This window comes from Lepidothrix coronata, unplaced genomic scaffold (genome assembly GCF_001604755.1).
Source record: "Lepidothrix coronata isolate B3197 unplaced genomic scaffold, Lepidothrix_coronata-1.0 Scaffold186, whole genome shotgun sequence".
Lineage (NCBI taxonomy): Eukaryota > Metazoa > Chordata > Aves > Passeriformes > Pipridae > Lepidothrix > Lepidothrix coronata.
This window is the reverse complement of record NW_016690366.1, coordinates 105,060-127,462: the sequence shown is the minus strand read 5'-3', so window position 1 is coordinate 127,462 and position 22,403 is coordinate 105,060. Positions and strand designations below refer to the sequence as shown.

The window sequence follows — 22,403 nt, the reverse complement described above, 5'->3', positions numbered from 1 at the left end:
AACAATGCCCAAGGGCTCATGTTTAACTGCTGTTCCTTATCTCAAACTGATTGTCCTTTTTCTCTTAGGAAAAGAAGGAGATAAGTTAAATATAAACATTGTGTTTATCAGAAAGCAAATACTAGAAAAAAATTAAGAAAATCACCATCTGCCAATTGAAACTTATGTACTTCTCTTCACCAGCAAGTGATGATGGCCAAAGCTTCCATCCCAGAAAGCTCGGCCTGTAACTGAGGAGACCAGTATCCCACACACCTTGTGGTGCTGCATTCATGAGCTGTAAGTTGATATACTGGCAGAGCAGGGCAGCAGGAGAGCTGATCTGGGCAGGGGCTGACCCTGCTGTCACGTGCAGAGTCTTTCCACTCAGGCCCAGCAGGTCCGTCTTGTTCACCAGTTCTGGAACAGAAAGTGAGACCAGTCAGGCCATCGTGGGGAGCTCAGCCCAGTGCCCACTCCAGGAGCTGACAACCAGGCTTTCTCACCCCTCACCCCATCGCAGGAGTGTCTCCCTTTTCACAATTCCCTCCTCAAGAAAGAGCTTTTCTCTGGTTTGAAAAGCAGGATTTGTGCTGAATACTTTGTTTTCGCACAGAATACTTAGTTTGCTGTAGAAATCAGCTCCTACATGATGCTCCTTATGCACATAACACACAACTGCTTATGCAATAAAACCAGTAAAATAACTTCAAACAAGCAAGAAATTATTCACTTACTCATTTCTATCTCATTAAATGCAGACCTGTGATCTTTGCCTGCACCCGAACTCCCCCAAGCTGAAGCAGCACTGGGAATGTGCTACTATGCAACATCAGGATATTTATTAATACTGAATACATTAAACTCTATATATTCATATATATACACATAATCTTTATAAAGCTTTAAAGAAAAAGGCAAAACTTCATTGCTGCTACTCCAACTCAACTTCCAGGAGCGCAGATGTCCCGATGCCGGTGCCCACCCGGCAGTGCCCAAACACTGCCCCTGGCATGGCTGAGGTGCCAGGCACGTGCCCCAGCCCACAGGAAGGGGAGCTGCTTTTGGTTTTACTTCTGGGAAAGCAAGAAAACAACTAAATTAACAAGTGGAGAGGAATTACCAAGACCTCATCATATGGAAGAGGAGCCAGGGGCAGGTTTTTCCCAGCACAGCCCTAAAGCAGCACAATTTATGGGGCATGGTAGGAGAGAGCACAGTGAGCAGGGTGCTGACAGAGCTACAAACACCCAGCTCCAGTAACTTCCAGTTTACCATTCCCCAGCTGCTGGGATCCATGCAGGGCAAGGAGGAACGAGCTGCAGTAAGGGGGGTTTGCCTATTTAACAAATTAGCATTTGGCATTACAGGACTGCTGACATTTTCCCAGGGAAGAGCTTATGCAGAGTGCTGTCAACGGAGCCTGTTCTTAGAACCCTCTAATAAGAGCAAGAAAAAGAAAAAATGTGAGTCATTTCTTCATATATAACAACAGACTTGAAAGCAAGCAGCTATTACAAGTGCTCATCAATATTAAAATCACTTTTAAAGACATCTCTCCCTGCAGCTGAGATTTAAGTGGTAATGTTCTGCTAAGGTGCCTTGCAGCCTCATGGTCTTTTAAAAATTAAAGACTAAGAAAATAAATCTTTGTGCTCCATTGTTCAGAAAACAATGCTAAGAATAGATTTGAAAAAAAATTAGCCATCCGAAGATGAAACAAGACACGGACTGAGAAGTTCGTAGGGGGACTTTTGTTCCCTCTCCTGTTCCCCTCCCCTTGAAGCCCTACATGATTTACAGATTCATTTCTTCCTACAAACATTGAAAAAATGATTTTTTTTTTTTTAATAGGACCTTTTCAGTATGGGCTACTTCCATGAAAGACGAGTGCAAGTCTAAAAGCATTCCCAACAAGAAGTTTAGAAAGTTTCCAGCAATTCGGAGCAAAAAGAAAGTCACAGACAACTGTTTTACCATTTGACTTAAGCCCAGGCTCTTCCCTCTGAATGATAATTTTTTTTTAATGTTAAGAGACAAATTCTATTCTCAGTTTCTGAAGGTCAGTACACATCCCAGAGCCTTGCTCAGTGATTGTGCAGTTCCTCAAAATACCTTAATATACTGCTGGGAAGGAAATGTTTATCCTATTATTTCAATGCTGCACTGAAAACCAGGGACATGACATATTTGAGCCTCCCTTAATACAAGAACTGCCTGGTCCTGTGCCATTACACAAACCCTAAGTAAATCTTCATTACAATTAGAAAACAAGATAATAAATTACTGCAAGTAAAGTGGACAGCCCTAAAAACCACAGGAAGGGAAATATGGAGCCAGAAATATGGTTTTACTGGGTCACAATTTTATTAACACATATGGGAACAATTCAGCAACAACTTGTCCAGAGTGCACAACTTTCCTCTGCAATTCCTCTCAGACAGAGCAGCTGATCCCAAGTCCTGCCTCACCTAAGGAGGTCCTGGAACCACCATGAGGCCTCACCTGACACAACCCACACCAAGGTGGGGCAGATAAATCAAATGGATTGTATCCAAAGCAAACACCAGGAATTCCAGGCCTATTCTCTGACCTCTCTAAGAGGTATTTTCCTTGCACATGCTTTCCACCCTGACTCCTCAGGGAGCTGTACCTTCTGCTGATCAATACCGGTTTGACAAACTGCAACAAAAGTGAATTTGATAATCTAATCTTTCCAAGGGAATTTCCATATTGTTACTAAGTGGGCAGAGGAAAAAAAAAAACCTGCTCTGCCCAGACCACTTGCAAAGAGTGAAAGTTTAAAATCAGCACACCAAGATGGGAAGTCCCCAAAAGATTCCTACAGAGCAAAAGTGACATGGAAAGGAAAGGAATAAAGCTTTTGTTACTACAGCAGAAAAGAACCTCTTAGGAAGAGGGAAGGTTTCCATTTTCTTTAACAATTCCTTCAGGAATTCCACATTAATGGATTTATGCTGTTTCCTTTTTGTTCTATTAGTGACCAGATAAGGAGTTAAACTGCTCATAATCTTAATGGAATGGGAGTTTCCCAACTTTTCTTGGCCTTTTGCAGGTCATCTCTTAATATTTGTGATAGCAATGAACAATACCAGTCCACAGCCACCTCTGCAGGCACAGACCACACTGCTAGGAAGGATATCCCCACTACTTGGAAAAGGACTTCAAGGAAAACTATTTCCTCCTTTAAACACAACTGAAACTCGAGGAAGATACCGAGGGATCTCCTCTAAATCACCTCTAACTGAGAGCAGAGAATAATCCTTTTGTATGACAGGACTGTTCAGTTTAGCTGAGCACAACCTCAAAGAGGTTTATCACAGTAAGGGACCAGGTGACATCAGATGTGGAAACCCCCAAAATATCCTTCTAGAAACACTTGCAGGAGAAGTCAAGAAACTAAAGATAAAGATGGCAACAGTGACATTATGGACACAAGTAAGACTGTTCCCCTACAGATGTCATTGGTGGACAAATTGGTGATCTTGAGCAGTGCCATGGGCACCCAAAAACAGACAATTCAACAATCTCCCCCTCAGATGTACTTCAGAAATGGTTCTATGAAAAAATACTAAGGAAAGTTTTTGTAGCCATCCAATTACCATTTTTGCAGTATTTTTAATATTCAATCAGTTTTTTGAAAAAGAAGAAATGCAGAGAATCCTCAAGTTTTTCCAGGGTGAAAAGGCAGCATTTTTTTTTTTTACAGACAGCAGTGAAGTTCTCATCCTGCCCACTGAGGCATTAGGAAAAGGAAAGCATGGAAGAGCTGATGGCAGCTCACCATCAATTCATGGCACAGCCTGGGCCTGATATAAAACCCTGAAATAAATCAGATTTTGCCCTGAAGAGAACTGGAATGGAAGGAAGATAACAGAGGAGATGAGCACCATTTAGCAGCACCTTTTGGAAACATTCTGATGTGACTATAAACACAGTCTCATAAGCTAAGTGCTATAAAATGGAATATTTCCTTACCCATTTTCCTGTCAATTTTATATAGATAGATATAAATTATACAGTAAATAATTCTACAGTAAACAGCTCCTAGATGCTGCTAGAAAGACTTCCAATTTTCCTTGTCATACTCCATTTACCTGTGTTTCCATTAAAAACTGTCAGTTTTGAATTTTTAAGACCAAAAATGCAGGAGACAGCATCTACAAGTCCAGTGAAGTTCAAGGTGTTATCTCCTTTTGGATTTTCCAGCAGCAGCACACCATCTAAAACCAAAATTAAGAAATTAAAATGCAGTTTGTGAGCAACATCCTAGTTCCAGTGATTTTCTAGTGATGCTTTCTCATCACTAAACATGACTTTCAGTGAGTTTCTACACTGGCAATGCTACATCTTCCTAAAATTATTTTAGTAAGAAAGGGAAAGAGGAAAGAAAACAGGGAAATGGACTGAAGTGTACTTCAGATTTAGAGTATAGAAGTTTTACTTGTTTTTACTAATAAAGCAGTCGAAGTTGTCTGTCACTGAAGTATAACCTGGTATTATACTGATTAAAAACTGGCAGACTCAGAGCCCTCCGAGATGGTCACCAAACTTTTAGAGCTGGATTCATTACCACTCAGGGAGCAGCTCTGTGACCATGTTAACACTTACTTGATACATAAACTGTCAATACATGTAGGAAAAAATTCCCTGGGTGCATTTAATTTTCCTTCTTTTAATATATAATTCAACCTTGTAATACTTATACCAATACCACTGCTCTCATCTTTTCATTATCCAAAACACAGTCATTCTATCATCTAGTTTTACTTTATAATCATATGATCACAATATAATCTATAATTAATATAATACACATATTATTCTCTAGTATTCTTTTCAGCTCTATACTTCATATCTAAGGTTTTCAAAGCATCTCCTGCACATCAAGGCATCACCTGCACTGACAGCACAACATGGAGAACTGGAGATTCTCAGGGTCCATGCTCTGAGCACACACAGACACAGAGTGTGCACACCCCCAGACAGACACTCACACACAGACCCCTCTGTGCAACTTAAATAACTCCTGTGCACACCTGAGTATCTCCCCCAGAAGGCATCAATGACAATGGGTGGTTTTACTTTGAACACATCTACTTCCAAGAATTATTTAAAGCTCCTGTTGGAAGGGAGGTTGCACTGTCTATCTTTCACACCACCCCTGACAAATCAGGCTGGGTCCATTCCTACCTTGCTCTGTCCCATTGACACAGACTTTGAGGTTGACGTAGGCACAGGCTGGACCAACAGACTGACACACCCCCCCTCGGACAAGGGTAATTTCTAGCTCTGATCCCTTCAGCTGAAGAAAGAGAAATATGATCATGGTTTGGATATTGTTTTATTAAACCAACACAACAAAATATTTTCCTTAAATAAACAAAACGGTCCCACCAGCCATTCTGTAAATCAAATTTTAAGTTGGATATATCCCACGCTCTGGTCTTTCTGGTCCAGCGTGACATTTATGCTGAAAAATACTTCACCCACGATTCTGCTGGGGATGTCTTTTGGGTAGAGTAAGTTTGAATAAAACCAGGGCAAGAGTGTGGTCAGATATGGCAGAAGAAGCAATCAAAGAAAACGAAGGAAACTGCTGTTCCTTTTCAACAGCACATTTGAGCTACCTGTGAAACTGCACTGGCACCAAGGACAACTTCAGCAACAGGGGGCAGGGAGAAAAGCAGCCTTAAGTATTAATAACTGAAGTTGGTCTTAAGAAAAATTTAGCTTTGAAGGAAGTTCCAATACAAAAGCATATTAACCTAAAGAAATCAGAGCAACAGTGTTCTGGCTGTCTAAACAATGCACTAATCCAAGTACAAATAACTGTGTATTAAGCTTACACAAACAACTAATTATTCGTTTATTTTGGTACCCGAGCAGTTTCATTTTCAAAAAACACTACACATACAGAAACTAAATATTTTTCTTTTTTAAACCAAAACCACTAACATAGAAATTTACAAACATGAAACAATAACTGCTACATCCCATAAGTAAACATTGACATTTTTCTGTAATTGGAGCAGTTTGTTGGGTTAAAAGCAGATAAAGTGAGCTATGCAGTCAGAGCTTTTTCTTCTTACTTGGGTTGTTTCCTGGATGAGAACTTCCTTTGGGGTAGGCACTGGGTAAGGCTTCAGCTCAGCCTTTATTGTGGCCAAAATGAAATCTGCATGTTCCTTGATAACGGTGTCCAGGTATTCCCCCTCTGGCTGGGACCTGTAGTACACTGAGATCTCATCTGTAGGAACCAGATTCCGCTGTAGGACACACAAATACACTATTACTGACAGCAAAATTACAAATTTAAAGAAGAATACTTGTTATGTTAAAGAAGAAAAAAAAAATCTTTTACGATATTTACCAGGGATTTGTCAAAAGTTTCCACAAAGGATTTAGAATAAAACAATCCTTGTGTCACAAAGGCAAGAGCCTTGAAACATGGGAGTGTATGCAAGATTAAGTATTTTGAGATTCATTTAAGGGAAAATAAATTATGGCCTCATGTCACTAAAGAACTAAATTTAAATCATCCAACAACATCAGAGTTTTCATGGCCACACTCCTTCCCAGGTTTATTTTGCACACAAAAAAAATCCATGTAAGTTTTATTTTTTATATATATGTGTGTTTATATATTAAAATGTTTATATATATAAATCTATATAGGTAGGTGTATATATATAAAATCTACACAAGTGTATATATATAAAATCTACACAAGTGCATATATAAAAATCTACATAGGTGTATATATATGGAAATCTACATACTTATATATATTTTTAAAAATTAATATAGAAAAATAGCTGTTTTGGTATAAATTTGTAATTTTTCAGTCTTATGCTGAAGAAAGGTCCCTTCCAACTCAGATTATTCCACGAATCTATGATTTATGCAGCCTTAACTGCACAGATATCTTTTCCAAAAAACATGACCCAAGAAAATTTTCTTTTTACATCCTTTGGATTCTCTTGCAAGAGCTCTAATCAGAACATTATACATGAGGAGCAAATGATACATGGCTTCATGTTTAATGAAAAGGGTCGGTTTCTGTTCCATACTGCCCCAAGATTGCTGCAAAGGAAATTAAAATGCCTTGGCCCAAACCATTCCTTCCTCACCTTTTTGCGAAGCTTCTGGATGCGATTAATGACCTCCCGGGCAACTCCTTCATCCACCATGGACTGGTCTGGGGTAACATCCAGCAGAACTAACACCTGAGGACATGCACAGAAAGAAGAAGGATGAACAGGTGACAAACTTGAAACAAGCTCTACTCAGGCATTCAGGTTGCTTTTCTGGAGCTCCTCACTTACAAAATACGATGGTGAAGAGAGTATTCAACAGCTCCAGAATTCAAGAGACGGGTTCCCAGAATCTGTTGAACTACCTGAATTAACAATCCCACCCCACCGTTTTCCTATTACTTTTAGAGGAATTCTTCCCATAATCAAAACAAAACAAAACAAAGAAATTACCAATAAAGTACCTGAGCATCAGAGTGTGCCTCAAACTGGGAGGATCCTTCTGCGATCTGATACATGAGCCGGAGATCTTCCCCATGGAGTTCGTGTCCTTCTACAACAATGGTGCCTGCACAATTGGCAGAAGAAGAGCATCTCTTACCAGAGTAAAAAACCACAATGCTAAACTCAAAAGGCTTTAAACAAGTATCAGGTTTCAGACACATGCACTGCAGTACATCTGCAATACAGTGAAACAGCAGTTAAGCACTAGTGAGCAGCAATGAACTACCCACATTCCCACTTTTCACACAGGAACTTCTCCAGGCAGCAGAGCTCACTCAAACACAGGCACTTTAGCAACTGTTGGTGGGGAACCATCTGAATGGAATAAAACTTAAAAATAACCTGTGTACTCCACCAAATCCTAATTTCCATTTAAGCAGTTCACTAAACAGATATAGCTGCAAAATTCACACCCACTTGTAACTCTGGAACTGAAGGAATGCTTTTAGAATAAAAACTATTGCACAAATACTGTTTCAAATTGATTCAGCCTCACAGAAAGCTTATTCCCTGCTTCATCTTGGCCTTACAGTAGCACTTAAAATATGTAGAATATTCTGAGTTGGAAGGGACCTACACGGATTAAATTCAACTCCTGGCCCTGCCCAGGACACCCCAACAATCCCACCGCAGGCCTGAGGGTGTTGTCCAAAGTTCCTCGAGCTCTGTCAGCCTTGGGGCCGTGCCCACTGCCCTGGGGAGCCTGTTCAGTGCCCAACCACCCTCTGGGGGAAGAACCTTTTCCTGAGATCCATCCTCCACCTCCCTGGATGGGAAGAAACAGTTTAACAGGAGGATAGTTTAATATTAGCGTACACAGCCATTTCTAATCTACTGTCAGCAAAATAATAGTAAAAATAATAAACCCAAATTTTCTCCTATTCTCATCACAAAAAATTTCACAGGGACGATAAGAGCGAAGTAGCCCTCACGCTCCCCTAAGCCCACAGCAGGATATATTGCCATTGTTCAGGGGTTTGCACCACTACAGACCTGTCTCCTGGAACTCTTCCAGCTGCTCACTCTTCAGCTCTTTGATGGCAGCCACGAGAGGTTTGAATGCCCCCTTGAGGCGCTTGCCCAGCACCATGTGGTCTGGCTCTGCCCTCAGCCGCACCCCGTACTTCTCCTTGTCCCCAGACAGCGTCACCCGGCGAACGTTGAGCTCCTGGACAAAGACACCGGGAGAGAAGTGAAGCTGAAGAACAGCCACCTCTGACAGCCATGGAAAGAAAGGGCACAGACCAGAGGCCACGGCCCCAGGGAAGGTGTAAGCCTCAAGCTGCAAACTCTGTCCGTGGCTGTCTCTGTGGTCTAAGTCACTGGCCAACACTGGAAGAGCAAATAAACCCAACCAACATGGAACCTACCCCTTCAGCAGCCCATTCCTCACCCTCAGCCTCTAGGTACCATTTCTCTGTTATTAACAGACACCAGCCAGCTCTCAACTCAAATCTGGCCCCTATTCAACAGCCCTTTTTATTTCACCCTCACAATTGCCTGAAGAGCTAAACCCGTAACCTTGGTGAGCAGTGGCTCTGGGAATGGCCAGGCAGAACTCAGGAAGGAAAATTCTGCTGAAACAGTCCTTTCAGTATGCATTCAGCCAGGAAACTATAACCAGCAATTTCATGGTTTAAGTTGTACAAAACTGCCCCATTTTGTCTCCTTCCTCACCTGTTCATTCCAGGTCCTCACTGCACAGAAAACCACCCTGGCTCAGAAAAGCTGCCATGTGTGCCCTGCAGCACAAGATCAGTGTGCTGGAGCAGCCAAAACAGCTGATAAAACTTACATGAAACTCAGGAGGGGCCCCAGATGGTATTTTGCCACTACAGAAACTTATGAATGCCCATTTTTCTAAGTTACACGTGCAGTTTTTGTCCCCGTGTCTGAAGGGAACATGGTGGTGCTGTGGGAAGTTTTATAGAACAACTGACTGAGAGGATGGCATTGGTGCTACATGAGGAAAGACCAGGGCTAGAACCCTTTGGAGAGAGGAAAGCTGAAGGGGGATATGACTGAAGTTGTAAAATGTGAGAAGGTAAAACTGCTATTCACCAAACCCCTCAAGTGAGGGAACATGCACTAGAAAGAGTGGGAGAGGGGTTAAGAAAGAGATACAAGTAGTCAACCCTTAGAACTGATGCTACCAGAGGAGCAAAGTAGGACTGTAACACCAAGTTCAAAGAGGAATTAAGCCCCTAACAGTAGGCACGTGGAAAGATGTCAAAGGGAACAGGCAGGCACGTGCCTGTAGTGTCTGTAATGCAGGTGGTGCCTACAACAGGAGTCCACTGCAAGGGGTGGCAGGTGCTGGTGCTGTCTCTGCATGGCCTCTGCACTGCAGGACACTGCACACACACAGCAGGACTTGGTACAGACATCTCTAGTTTCACACAGTCTCACTCTGTTCCTGGTGTAACAGACCTTGGAAAGTTTAAATTGCCGACACGAACTCTTCTCCAGGCACAAACCTGCACGGATCTGCAGCACCTTTCACTCTAATTCGGCAGGTTTGGTCTGTCAGGCTGCCCAGTGCTTGAAGCACTTACTGTTTAATGCCCACTGGAAGGCTGTTAGAACTCACATCAACATGCTACAGAATCCCCAGGTGCACCTGGCAAGCAAACTACTCCAAGGCACTTAGGAAGCACAAGTAAATGGGAGCATCAGCACGACAGGACTAGCAAGTAGCCAAACACTCAGATTGAGAAATAATGCTTAAATACAACCTCTGAGCTGCAGCCTAATTCCCTAGGAAGTCCTACTGACATGAGGAGCCAAGAACACAACTGAATCTAATTTTATTTAATACATATTTATTTAATAATTTCAGGAAATCTAATGAAAATTACGCACTTCAGAAATTCAGTTTCAATGGGGTGCTGCTGGAAACGAGCCCACGAGTGGCAAATGAGAAACTCGTGGGGGAAAAGAAATAATAATCCAAAAAATAGCAAAAACTGAGAGATGACTTTGAGCCCAATTAGATAAATCACAGAGAAGCCAACTCCATCAGGACAAGTTTTCTATACTAATTAGATTAGGAAACCATTCTTCTGTACACATTATCCATTTAAAAAAACAGGAATGACTTCCAGAAACAGGCAAGTCTGTATCTTAGGTCTGTTTGTATCAGCCTCAGTGCTTTGACTTAACACAGTTTTTAGTTTCATCTTCCTAATTACTCAAAATTTGGTCCTTAACACATCTTTGAAGCCTCATGCAGATAAACCAAGGCAACCAGCCCTTCCCATCACCAGTGGGAAGACCTGTACACGGAATGCCTGAACATACAGGAGCCCTTCCTTGGTGCCATGTGCCCCAGCTATGCCCAGTCCTCAGAGCTGAGAGAGAGAAATGCCAGTGCTGGGCATTCTCTGGGCTGGGCTCTCTAAGCAAGCAGCCAAAGAAGGAAAATAAACACTGGTTATGTAATTCTGTAATAAATGAAAGACTGAAGGCCCCCACACTGCCACAGCTCCTGTGTCAGTTCATTCAGCCCAGTCCCAGACCCAGTCACACCACATCACCATAACACCAGTGACACATGAAACACTGACAGACCCTGGGTTTGCTGGAGAAGCCCATTTTCTCTGTTTTATAACAGCCCTACAAAGGGGTGGAGGTTGGAAGGAATACAAAGGCTGGATTAAAATAAGATTCTGACTGTGCAGAGAGTCAAATTTACTCAGACAAAGCCCTTCCCTGGAAGCAGTAGGGAAGAGAAGTCCTGACCCAGGCTTCTAAACGGCCTCAAATACTAACGAATAAAATGCAACTGTGTCCAGTTGCTAAAAGCCTGCTGGATGTATTTCATTTTGTGAGCATGGCTATTTTTGCATGACAACTCTATAATCTGGACAGTTCTAATATTAAAATCCATTTATTTAAATGACTTGCTATGTTCTGAAGATGAGAGAGCAGGACTGCAGATCAAAGACTGCAGCTCCCTCTGCAAAAGTAATGAATGAAATTTTTGAAGAATTGACAAGTGTGTTTTTCCAATTCTTTGGTCAGCAACTGCATGAAATTAAATGGTGTAATTTCTCTTACCGATTACCTCTGGCATCTGCAAATTTTCTAGAAACACACTTCTGGCAATCACTAAAGGTTCTAAAGCTCTGAATACGTAGGAGGTCGATGAACAAAGCTGCAAACACAGCTCAAGCAAAGCTATCCCAGCCTGCCTGTAATCACTGACCTCTTTAGCTCTGCACCATCCCAGTAAACAACTGGATTGATTGCCATGTAGTACAATAAAACACACACTCAGCTTCAGCATCAGCTTGTTGAATTTTAAGATACAGAATAAAGACAGGACAATAGACAGCACTTTGTGTTTGTGCTTCCATGAAGGCATCTGAGCGTGCTGTAAATCACCTCTGTGTAAGACACACCTTAACAGTGTCTGCAGTAGCAAATCAAAATAAATCAAAACACACTTATGTACAATCCAATTATGTAATCATTTACAAATTGTCAGGTGCCTCTGTTATCTTTTACTAGTTGCAGAATTTGACAACAAATTTTGTCAGCTACCTTTTTGGAAGTAATTTCAGGAAGCAAACCTTACCTCCCTTAAAATTGGATTCTCCAGAACCCACAAATCCAGCTTTCAGATAAAAAAAAAAATGAGAGAGACACTAACCTAAATTTCACAAAATCTGCTATTGAAAAGATCCAGGTATTGAAATAATAATAATAATAATAATAATAATAATAATAATAATAATAATAATAATAACAACAATAACAACAACAATTCTAAAGCCAGAGTATCATAACTACCAAGTCAATAAGCTAACATGACAGAAAAGCCTTACAATGCCACTTGCAAATTAATCAAGACTTCTTTAATTAAAATTCCCCTAGTGTGCAATTTTTAAGAATTTAAGTCCCACAGTAACTAAAAGCAAGAAGCACACATGCTGATCTAGAGGTCCTGTGCACTGAGCCATGACTCCCACAGCCAGCACTAATTCCATTCCCCCAGCAGGATTTTTAGAGGTCCTCCATAGATGTATATTAGGCTTGGGGAAAGAGGGTATTGCTGGAGTAATGGATAATTACAAGTTTAAGAGAAATCATGGACTATCCAGACTTGGAAGGGACCCACAAGGATCACCAAAGTCCAACTCCTGGCCCCGCACAGGACACCTCAACATGACCAAAAGAAGAAAGTGCAACCCATTTCAGGAAGTTAAGCTCCAAAACCCATGAAGAGTCACTTTGCCTTTGGATGATGGGGCTTTTATCCAAACAAAGATTTGGCAGCAGGGCAGGCTGCACTTCTCTAATGGACACACACTCCAGAGGACTGCAGTGACATAAAGGAACAGACGAGTGAAGAAATTGTATAGACCCACATCTTACTTATTTGACGGTACAGTTCCTAAATGACATCCTGCAAAAATCCTCACTGGTCCCCTATTCTCCCTTCCCCTCTCCATCAACCCCTTTCCACTTACTGCCAAAGTGGTTTTGATGCCCTTTAACTGAAGGAGATCACAAATTCTGTAATCCAACTCTTGGAAAACGTGTAGTTGACTACTGTCTTTTCATTCAGGAAATGTTTTTTCTGTTCACTGACCAAGGGAAAGAGCATTTCTAAAGCCTCTTGGTCTGTTGTGGTCAGTTTGAGCTACTAAGTATTTCTCAGCACTAACTGACTTCAGCTCCTCACCCACTTCCCTGCAGTGCTGCACACAGTACCCACTGAAAACCCCTTTCATGATAATCTCTTTTGACTTCATTTTACCTGGTGAGTTATTAATATCACCAACAGGGAAGGCTGGGGGTTTGGTTGTTCAGGTAACTGACACAGACAATCTAGTTAAGCATCATATTCTTACCTCAAGTACATACTTCTCTAAAGATCTGATGTTTTCCAGAGCCTCTGGATCCTGATGGATAACAACCACTTCTTTCAAAGGATACTGGGGAGAAGGAAAAAAAAAAACCCAAAACAGAAACTTAACTACTGAATTTTCCCAGGCTTATCCCAAAGTTACAAAGCTGTTACACATTCCCAAGGTATGATAAGAGACCTTAAGAGTTCTAACCTTGACTGGGATGGTTTTTCTGTCTCTGATTACTCGCCCAAGCTCAATCACAGACTGCAAACAAGAAACGGCACTTTCGATTTTTTTGTCGATGAGATCCTCCCTAGAGTGGAAAGGAAACGTTATATTGCTTCATTTTCATTGCATCTCTTTGAGCAGATTGAAAGCATTCTACCCCCTTCTCTGAAATCTCCTACAATAGACTCAGTTATGCCTTGGCTGGGGCAATTTGAAAAATGAACAAACGGGTTTTTCCTCTCTTTTTGTTGGGGAGAAGATGAGGAGGAAATAACTTGCTGAAAACAAATAGCGGAGCTATTTTTAAATCTTTTCTTAGCACCTCTCACAAGGTGGAGAAGATGGATTGAGTCATACTACCTATCCTATTAACATCCAATAAAAAGTACAATTTACATTAATAATATCACAAGAAGATGCAAAAAGATATTATAAATAGGGTACTTATAAAGAAAATGAATTACCAATAATGCAACAATTCACTGGATCTCAATTTTTCATCTTTTCCAGGAGTTACATTTGAGTCTGAGGTTTTAGACAGCCTTGTCATCTTTCCTGGCTTCATCATTTTAATACCCTTGCATTTGGAGGCAAGGCAGGGTTGGGTGGGGGGTTTTTTTGCCCTTTGGGGTTTTTTTTTTGGGGGGTGAGGTGGGGAGAGGATTGGGCTTGAAATTTTGGCCTTTTTTTTTCTCTGAGTGAGCTGATGTTCACATCTTGTTTCAAATGTACAAGCAGCCAAGAGTTCTGTAAACCAGGCTTTTTTGATTTCTCAAGTAGATGCAATATTTCAGCTGCTACTCTAAGACTGCACAAGTATCACATCAAGACCAGAGGTACCAGTTTAAAAGACAGATGTGAATAAAATGAGGTGAACAGAAATAGTTGCTGTAACATTATTTACCAAAAGTACTGGGATGAAAACCACATATCCCATAAGGACTGGCCAGGAAAACAGAGCTGGTAAAGCAAAACTTACAACTGGAATATCCTCATGTTCTGCATTTGGGCTTTAAGATGTCACTACCTATTTTGAAGCTTTTGTTCTTCCAAAAGCCAGACCTTCAGGATGGTCCTCCAAAAACTTGGAAACGTGTAAGTTGCAAGGGAGAAGATTTTGCTCCCAGAAGGATTCATATAGGATTATGTGGCAGTATTTCAATACTACCTGCCATCACTTAACAACATTGCAGAGCCACAAAATGACAATATTTTTCACAGACTGAATGCACATCCACCCAATTTTAATGCGACCCATCTGTGCAGACACTAAGCAACCCAGTACTACCCCAGTGGGGTTTGTAACACAAGTATTGAGTCAAGTTCAGCTGTGAAAGTGGCCAAGTCCCTCAGCTTTATCTGTACTTACCCATCATATTGTTATAATAGTGTTTTCTGTAATTGCATCCAAAAATATCCCTTATTATTAACTGACAATATTGTCCTTATGCTGTCATCAGAAAAACATTCAGAGTCAATGCAATCATGTGCTTCACAACTCAAGGTGAAACTCAAACTCCAACATTAATCTGGTCTTGAAAACACACCTTTTTATCTGACACGGGAACAACTGATACAGAAGGGAGCCAATAAATTACACAGACTGGTAACAGACAAAAATACAAACAAAATGCAACACAGAGGAAAGCTGTGCAAGCCACTCAAATATCTCATGTTGGCATGATACAGCAGCAAGTCAGTCAGCACTAAGTGGAGTAAAAAGTGATTAATCCACTTTTAAATGCTCATGTTAAGGCCATGCCTGAACTGAGTCTCTGTGAATAGCTCACCCCCCTTCCAGGACTCCGTTCTCCAGGAGCTCAAACCCATTCCTGCCAGCTCGCTGAGGAGGGCTGCAGTCCTTGATTACATATTCTCCACAGCACTTTCCCAGGGAACAGAAAATCAGCACTGTCATTATGTCAATCTCCAACTGCCTGTTGCAATAACTCTCACTATTAAAGCTCTCAGGAAGACCATACACTCTCCTCAAAGGATACAGCATCCATAAAAGAAACACCATTATGGAAGGTTTAAATTTTTAAACTGGCACGTAAAGTATCAAGGTCAGATCCCCTGCCCTTGAGGGTTTTCAAACCGAGCTGCAACACTAAAGGAAAGCTCCTTCTCTTATATTCAGTGACCAAGAGAACACTGAGATGAAGGAACTAAATGCAGGGACTAACTTAATCCACTGCAATACCAATGTGCCCCTCAGCTGGATAAAAAAACCCCTCAAAACATCAAAACTAATCCAAAAATACTTCAGTTGCAAAGTTTTACCTGGGCTGAGTTGATACTAAGGATGACTCAGAGCACACATCCAGTACAGCCATCAGGGACCCAAACCTTTGGGACACATTGGCACTTGCAACAAACCTCACCCATCAGCACCCACAGAACCATCTCTCCCACAGATGAGGGATCCTCTTACAGGCAATCCCTGGACAATGGGCTAAATTCCTGACCTGGAGCCAAAAGAACTCGCTCTGCTGGCTCCATATGTGCTCCACACAAACAACAATAACTCCAAACCTCGTGGGATCTGGAACCAGCACTCGCCAAGAAAGGCCTAGAGATGGGAGATGCACATGTTCTTGCCCATGTAGGGCCTGCAAGGAAGTTCTCTGATCCCTTAGGGCCCTTCTGTAGGTGCTACAGCTTCTAGTCAGTGCACAGTTTGAGGAGTAAAAACCATATTCCTTGCCCACCATAAGAAAATATGAGTGGAGAAGAGGCATTCCTCTTAATTTTTTTCTTTCCTATCTATAATCCTTAACCTAACACAAGTGTACTGCCTCCACGTGGAGGGAAAAGAAAATTCCCAGCTAAAAGAAAATTCCCAGCTAAAATTCCCAGCTGACAGTGGAGTGTGAAGTTCACTGATAATGAAATTCTCTCCTACAGCAAAGAGACTAACATTAATCAGAGCTTAATCAAAATTTAAACATTTTTTGCTTATAAAAAAGAGCACGTTGACTAGCATCCTAAAAATTTTTTTTCAGGGGCAAAGGAATATTCACATTATTAAAGCAGTTTGTTTTCTTGTTATGCAGTTTTAAACACAAATGAAGGAGCACTGTTCCATGAAATTTAAAAAAAAAAAAAAAAACAACAAAAAACCCCTCAAAAATTAATAAAAAATCCCTCTCAAAAAATGACCAAAACCTCATTTTGCCACATAACAACTGCCTCTTACCTGACTTGGGGGAGCATGAGGTAGTGGATGCTTTCAGTGTTCTTTTCCTGAACCGAGGCTGGATCAATAAGTGTTTTCAGATTTTGGTACATCAGCTCAGTGATAAATGGAGTATATGGTGCCTGTAATGTTAAATTCAATCATCATCTTTATTGCTTGTACATTATGAATCAATAATATCATGAATTGCATAGGGACAGTTCAGCAAAAACAGTGCTTACAGTGTCTGCAACTATGATGTTATTCAAAATGCAGACTGAAATAAATGATGGAATTTACCTCCTTCCTGACATTTGCATGTTACTTTTGGGCATCACGTAAGAAATCATAATGTCTCTTTATCTAGTGATATTTGCCTTGTTTTTAATACCATGGGGCAGAGAAGCCCCATAAAAACAGGAGGTGGAAAACAAGGGGGGAGATACACAGACGTTTTTATATTAACTACATTAAAGTGTTACTGATAGTGGGCTGTAACTCCCTTACCATAAGTCTGCACATGGAGAACAAAACACTAAACAAGGTTTCCAAGGCCATAATGCAGTCTTCAGTCCCATTCTCACCCTATATGAAGAATCCACCAAAAAGAAAAGCAATTGCAATTTTAGGATCAGTAAGTACACTTCAGTAAACTTCAAAAATGCTCTGTGTTACTGCAATACATTGGTTTTCTAAACTGTGTGCATTTTGCTAAACTCCATCAAGTGCAGCAGAATTACTGGGCATTTTGTTGGACTGGTTTTCCTCACAAAGCACAGGAGGAAAAAAAAAAAAAAAAAGTTGACTTCCCATTCCCACTACCAGGCACGAACTGACAGCACTTAAAATCATCAAGTGATTTTGTGTAACCCCGTGGAGCTGCAGTGCTTTCCACTGACACAGACCCCAGGGTTGAGTTCCCAGCTCAAGGCTGGAGCAGCACAGCCCTACCTTCAGCCTCCTGCGGTTCATCCTGACGTACCAGTTGGTCAGAATATCAACAAACTTCACCAACCGAGGGACCACCGTGTACAGCCTGTAAGCTGGAGGGGAAAAAAATGTTTCCTGGAGTTAATATTTGCCCTCTGCGTCAAGCTCCTCACTCATAAAAACAACACATTGCCGTTTGCAGCTCTGGTGCTGAACACAAAACTTGAGCAGCAGCTCAAAGAAGGGACGGGACAGGCTGTTATGTTGCAACTGTATTTTGAAATTGCATGTCATCAAGTTTTCTCGTGCTTCAAGACAAACATCCACCGGCAAATTGCTTCCCTAATCCCACACAAACACGCATTATGGAAGCCTTATGCTTTTATCTGACTCGTAAAGAGGATAGTGGATAAGAGACTATTAATCGCAGAGGATTTGGCAAATCCTAGATTTGCACATGCTGCAAATACAGCCAAGTCACTGGAAGTTTAACAGAAATTACTGTAGATCCATAAAATAAAATTTCCTTAATTACTGCCAACGCTTCCTTTTTTGCTCACCAGATTTAAATGAGGCACCTACTTCAACCAATTCTCCCTGAATTAATTACAGACTTTTATTATTTTTCTAAGGAACGCAGTAAGCTACAAGAACGTAAAGCAGCAGCAAGGCTGACGAGTTAAGACATAAACAGAGCTGTATTTTCAAGTTCTGTGTAACTTGAAAGCATGGAGGACTGCCAGCACCAAAGAGGTCACCACCAGCATCACTGTGCAACAGGGAAACAAATTTCAGTTGTTCATGAGAAATTATGGGGGTGGGGATGGACCTTAAACAGGACTCAGGTTTTTTTAAGGAAAAACTTGTATATAACTTCTCTAAAAGCAAAGAGCTTCTTGATCTTTATTCTGAATCAGTGTCATTAATCAAGCAGCTACTGAATAAAATGGATCTTGGCTTTAAAAGCTCCACCACACTTTTCACTGAGTTTTCTAAACCAAAAGTGTTTTTAAAGGCAGAGCAGTGGTATTTAAACCTAAAAAGGAAATGCTCAGAAGATTCATGCCATGGTGGGGAAGACATCATTTATGTGGGAATTTGTACTCCTAAAGAATTCCAAGTTCTCCTCTAGCTAGGTATTATCGAGCCAGGAGACTGGTTAAAAGCAAATTAAAAAAAAAAAAAACTTAAAAAACCCACCCTTCAAGGAAAGTATATCTTTAACAAGAGATTCGAGTTAGCCTGGAAACCTGCATTTCTCTTCTCAATAGCTGTAACCTCAGTTCACGAACCAAAACATGAAATCTTAGTTTTTCATCATTCAAGAAAGACATGCCTGTGCATGGAAACATGTGCACATATACACACACACTTTTTCACTCTGTCATCAGGAGAAAAGTTGCATTACTAAAATAAGTGCTTGTATTGGGCACTTTGGAAGAAAAAACAGCGTAGTAAGGCTTACTGATTTTTAATACGGACTTTTAACCCCCCTTGAAACTCAAAGGATTGTTTGTCCTATTGCTTTCCATAATATCTTCCCAAGATCTTGCTACTTGCCCTGTTTATCAAAGAGTCCAAAAATCCCAGGATTTTCCATTATAAGGGATGAGGCTTAGTGGAAAAATTGTGCTACTGTTCCAAAGCTAATAACTCCTCTGGATAAGGGTGTCATCACGAAAGCTAAGCTACAAGAGGTTACACACACACACACTTCCCCAACCTGAGGAGGGTTTTGGAGCTACTGCTCCAGTTCTGGGCACCAGAGGTACCACACAACAGCAAACCCTCTTACAAACACACATGTGGGCTTCCAACACACATCACTTTTGATGTTTTCCTTGGATAATGGAAGTGAGGCTCCTTTGGGACAAGCGGTGCCTCCTTTTCTCCAACTGCACACGTTCTCAGAAGGCAAAGCTCTCCCCCTCCAGGACTGGCAGAGGGTTGTTACACCTCTCAAGTTTTTCCAGGCTCTCCCAGCATCCCAAAGCTGGAGTGTGCACAGGTATGTTTCCCTTCCTCCCTCAGCCTCCTGGTCAATCCTACTCTGCCAGGGGCTCCACTCAGGCTGACACACTGCTGGCTCTTCAAGCTGCCAGCAGAAACTGGGGCAGAATTAACATGAGTTTTACTTCATGAAAACACTTTTTTCCAGAGGCAATCAGTGTAAAATTTAGCTCCACTCTAAAATGCACTCGATGAAAGGGAAGAAGCAAAGCTCAGTTGCAGCATTTCTCTGGTTCCTGGTGTCTCCTCACCACTGCCACCTTCAAGCCTGTGTGTTCTTACACCCCATCACACACCCAGCTGCAGGAATTTATATTTATAGTATATTTATCTCCTTTACCTTGCATTTGAGGGTATCAGTCACCATTATAATCTTCCCTTGTCTCTTCCTGACATTTTTCCTACTTGAAGTGATATGAAGCAGAAATCTTTTAAAAATAAAAAAAAATCCCCAAATAACTTTGTAAAAGAGACTAGCACAAGACTATCATGTCACAGTACACAAATTCACTGCATCTCATTAATATCTGCCTGACTGGAGTCAGAGTTTATGCAGAAAAATAAATTGAAAAATCCTGTTTATTAATCCCTTCCAAATGAGACTGTCACTCATTTCATGAGCACATGACGTTATCTTCATCTAACACAAGACAACAGCATTTAATACCAACACCACTGTCTTGACTAGATTGTCATTTTCCAGCAGAAATTCTTTTCTCCTGCTTGGAAGACCTTCTTGTTCTGCAAAGATGGCTGCTGACACATCCCTTTTTGTTATCTTCATCTTCCTCTGAGAAATCCAGAGCAGAGAATTCAAGTTTCTCCCCCCATATTCACCTTCCTGAAAATAATTCTGTTTAAGCCGTGCGCTGATCCAAGATCTCAGGTTCACAAATTCACAAATTGATTTTCCACTGTCCCTCAAGTATTATCTGAAGCACATGAACTTGTGTAGTCCTGCATATTTCTGCTTGGCAACACATGAAACTAAACACACAGCACCATCAAATTTCAAGGACACAGCTCGTAGGAAGAAGCCACATTTTCGTCAGTAAGAGGCCACCTACATCATATTGCTGGGTAGCTTGAGGATTCTTTCTTCTTCTAATGAAATTTTGATAATGAAAGTTTGATATTACCAAAATGACCTGCTTTATCTACTGTAGCAAGATAAACTCATCTTACTCATCTTGGTGAGAGTGATCAGTCTGAGAGGGGGGAATGCAAGAGATGAGAGAAGCACAGCGACTGTTCTGAGTCCTGAACTCAGATCTGGCATTTAGCTGTTTTCTTATTATCTATTATCCCACTAATACCTTCCTTCTCCCCAAGCCCAAGGCTTCTAAAATTCTTCAGAGGGCAACTTAAGATCACAGGCATTGTGGGGGGTGTTAATTGTTTATTCATAAACAGGAATGACAACAGCCAAAGCCACCCTCTTTCCAATATCTGGGGTTCCAGTGCCCTTAAAGGCATCACAACCTCTTCAAATCCCACTGTCCCTTTATCTGCAAGTTTATAAACTTACAGCATCAGAACAGCTACTTCAGAGGGCTCTTTTAGCTCCTCCTCTTTGCAATTAATAGTGTCTTAATGTAATGTGAGCATTGAGAGGTGTGGGATGATGAAAAAGACAACAGGCAGGAAGAAAAAGCAGGGGAGTACCTTCCTACAGCTGTGCAATACTCTAGTGCTATCCATCCTGCTGTACACCCTCCCAATATGATTACAAAGAAACCCCCTCCATGGAACTACACCAGGAAAAATGTATTGCCAATGCTCATATACCTCCAAAAATTATTTTATACAATTGACAAGCACTGCCCATTTTATCCTTTTTTTACAGCTTCTCCAAATTCTATTTAGCTTCCTTTTCACTGCTGTCTTTCAGTAACTATTATAATATTATTAATTGCTCCAAGCACTGCAGAAGACGTTGTTACAGCAACAAGCTACATCACTGAGCTCACACAATTAGCTGTGACAAAAAAAGCCTCATCACTTCTTGAAATCTCATGAACAAGCATAGCAAAATCTGACTTAACACCTATGAAAGGAGCATTCCATCTATTATGGTAGCTGGTTAAAGATTTCCTTCCTTTTACCAAGTCTCTCATGGAATCTGGAAATCTCTGGATGGAATGGTGAGTTCTTTAATCAAACATAGACTCATAGAATCAGCTGGGTTGGAAGGGACCTCCAAGATCATCGAGTCCAACCCTTGATCCAACCCTGCTGTGGTTACCAGACCATGGCACTGATGTCACATCCAGTCTTTTTTTAAAAATCTCCAGGGATGGAGAATCCACCACTTCCCTGGGCAGCCCATTCCAATGGCTGATCACCCTCTCTGGAAAGAAATTCTTTCTAATATCCAACCTAAACCTCCCCCGGCACAGTTTTAAGACCGAGCCCTCTTGTCTTGCTGATGGTTGCCTGGGAAAAGAGACCAATCTCCCCCTGGCTCCCCCCTCCTGTCAGGGAGTTGTAGAGAGTGAGGAGGTCTCCCCTGAGCCTCCTCTTCTCCAGGCTGAACAGCCCCAGCTCCCTCAGCCTCTCCTCATAGGACTTGTGTTTGAGTCCCTTCCCCAGCCTTGTTGCTCTCCTCTGGACCTACTCCAGGACTTCAATATCCTTCCTGAACTGAGGGGCCCAGAA

At 41.4% G+C, this 22,403-nt stretch overlaps 1 protein-coding gene across 2 annotated transcripts in view; it reads right to left on the bottom strand.

The window, feature by feature from the left end:
* IARS (isoleucyl-tRNA synthetase) overlaps nt 1-22,403 on the bottom strand; it is a 100,539-nt gene that overhangs the window by 5,785 nt on the left and 72,351 nt on the right. For both annotated transcript variants that reach the window (XM_017830983.1, XM_017830982.1), the window contains 12 exons: nt 17,757-17,848; nt 17,313-17,390; nt 16,827-16,948; nt 13,610-13,712; nt 13,400-13,483; nt 8,535-8,709; nt 7,502-7,605; nt 7,134-7,229; nt 6,093-6,269; nt 5,194-5,305; nt 4,098-4,223; nt 256-399 (listed from right to left, as the gene is read on the bottom strand). In XM_017830983.1, coding sequence (XP_017686472.1) covers nt 256-399; nt 4,098-4,223; nt 5,194-5,305; nt 6,093-6,269; nt 7,134-7,229; nt 7,502-7,605; nt 8,535-8,709; nt 13,400-13,483; nt 13,610-13,712; nt 16,827-16,948; nt 17,313-17,390; nt 17,757-17,848 — 1,413 coding nt within the window. The remainder of the gene's footprint in view (nt 1-255; nt 400-4,097; nt 4,224-5,193; nt 5,306-6,092; nt 6,270-7,133; nt 7,230-7,501; nt 7,606-8,534; nt 8,710-13,399; nt 13,484-13,609; nt 13,713-16,826; nt 16,949-17,312; nt 17,391-17,756; nt 17,849-22,403) is intronic.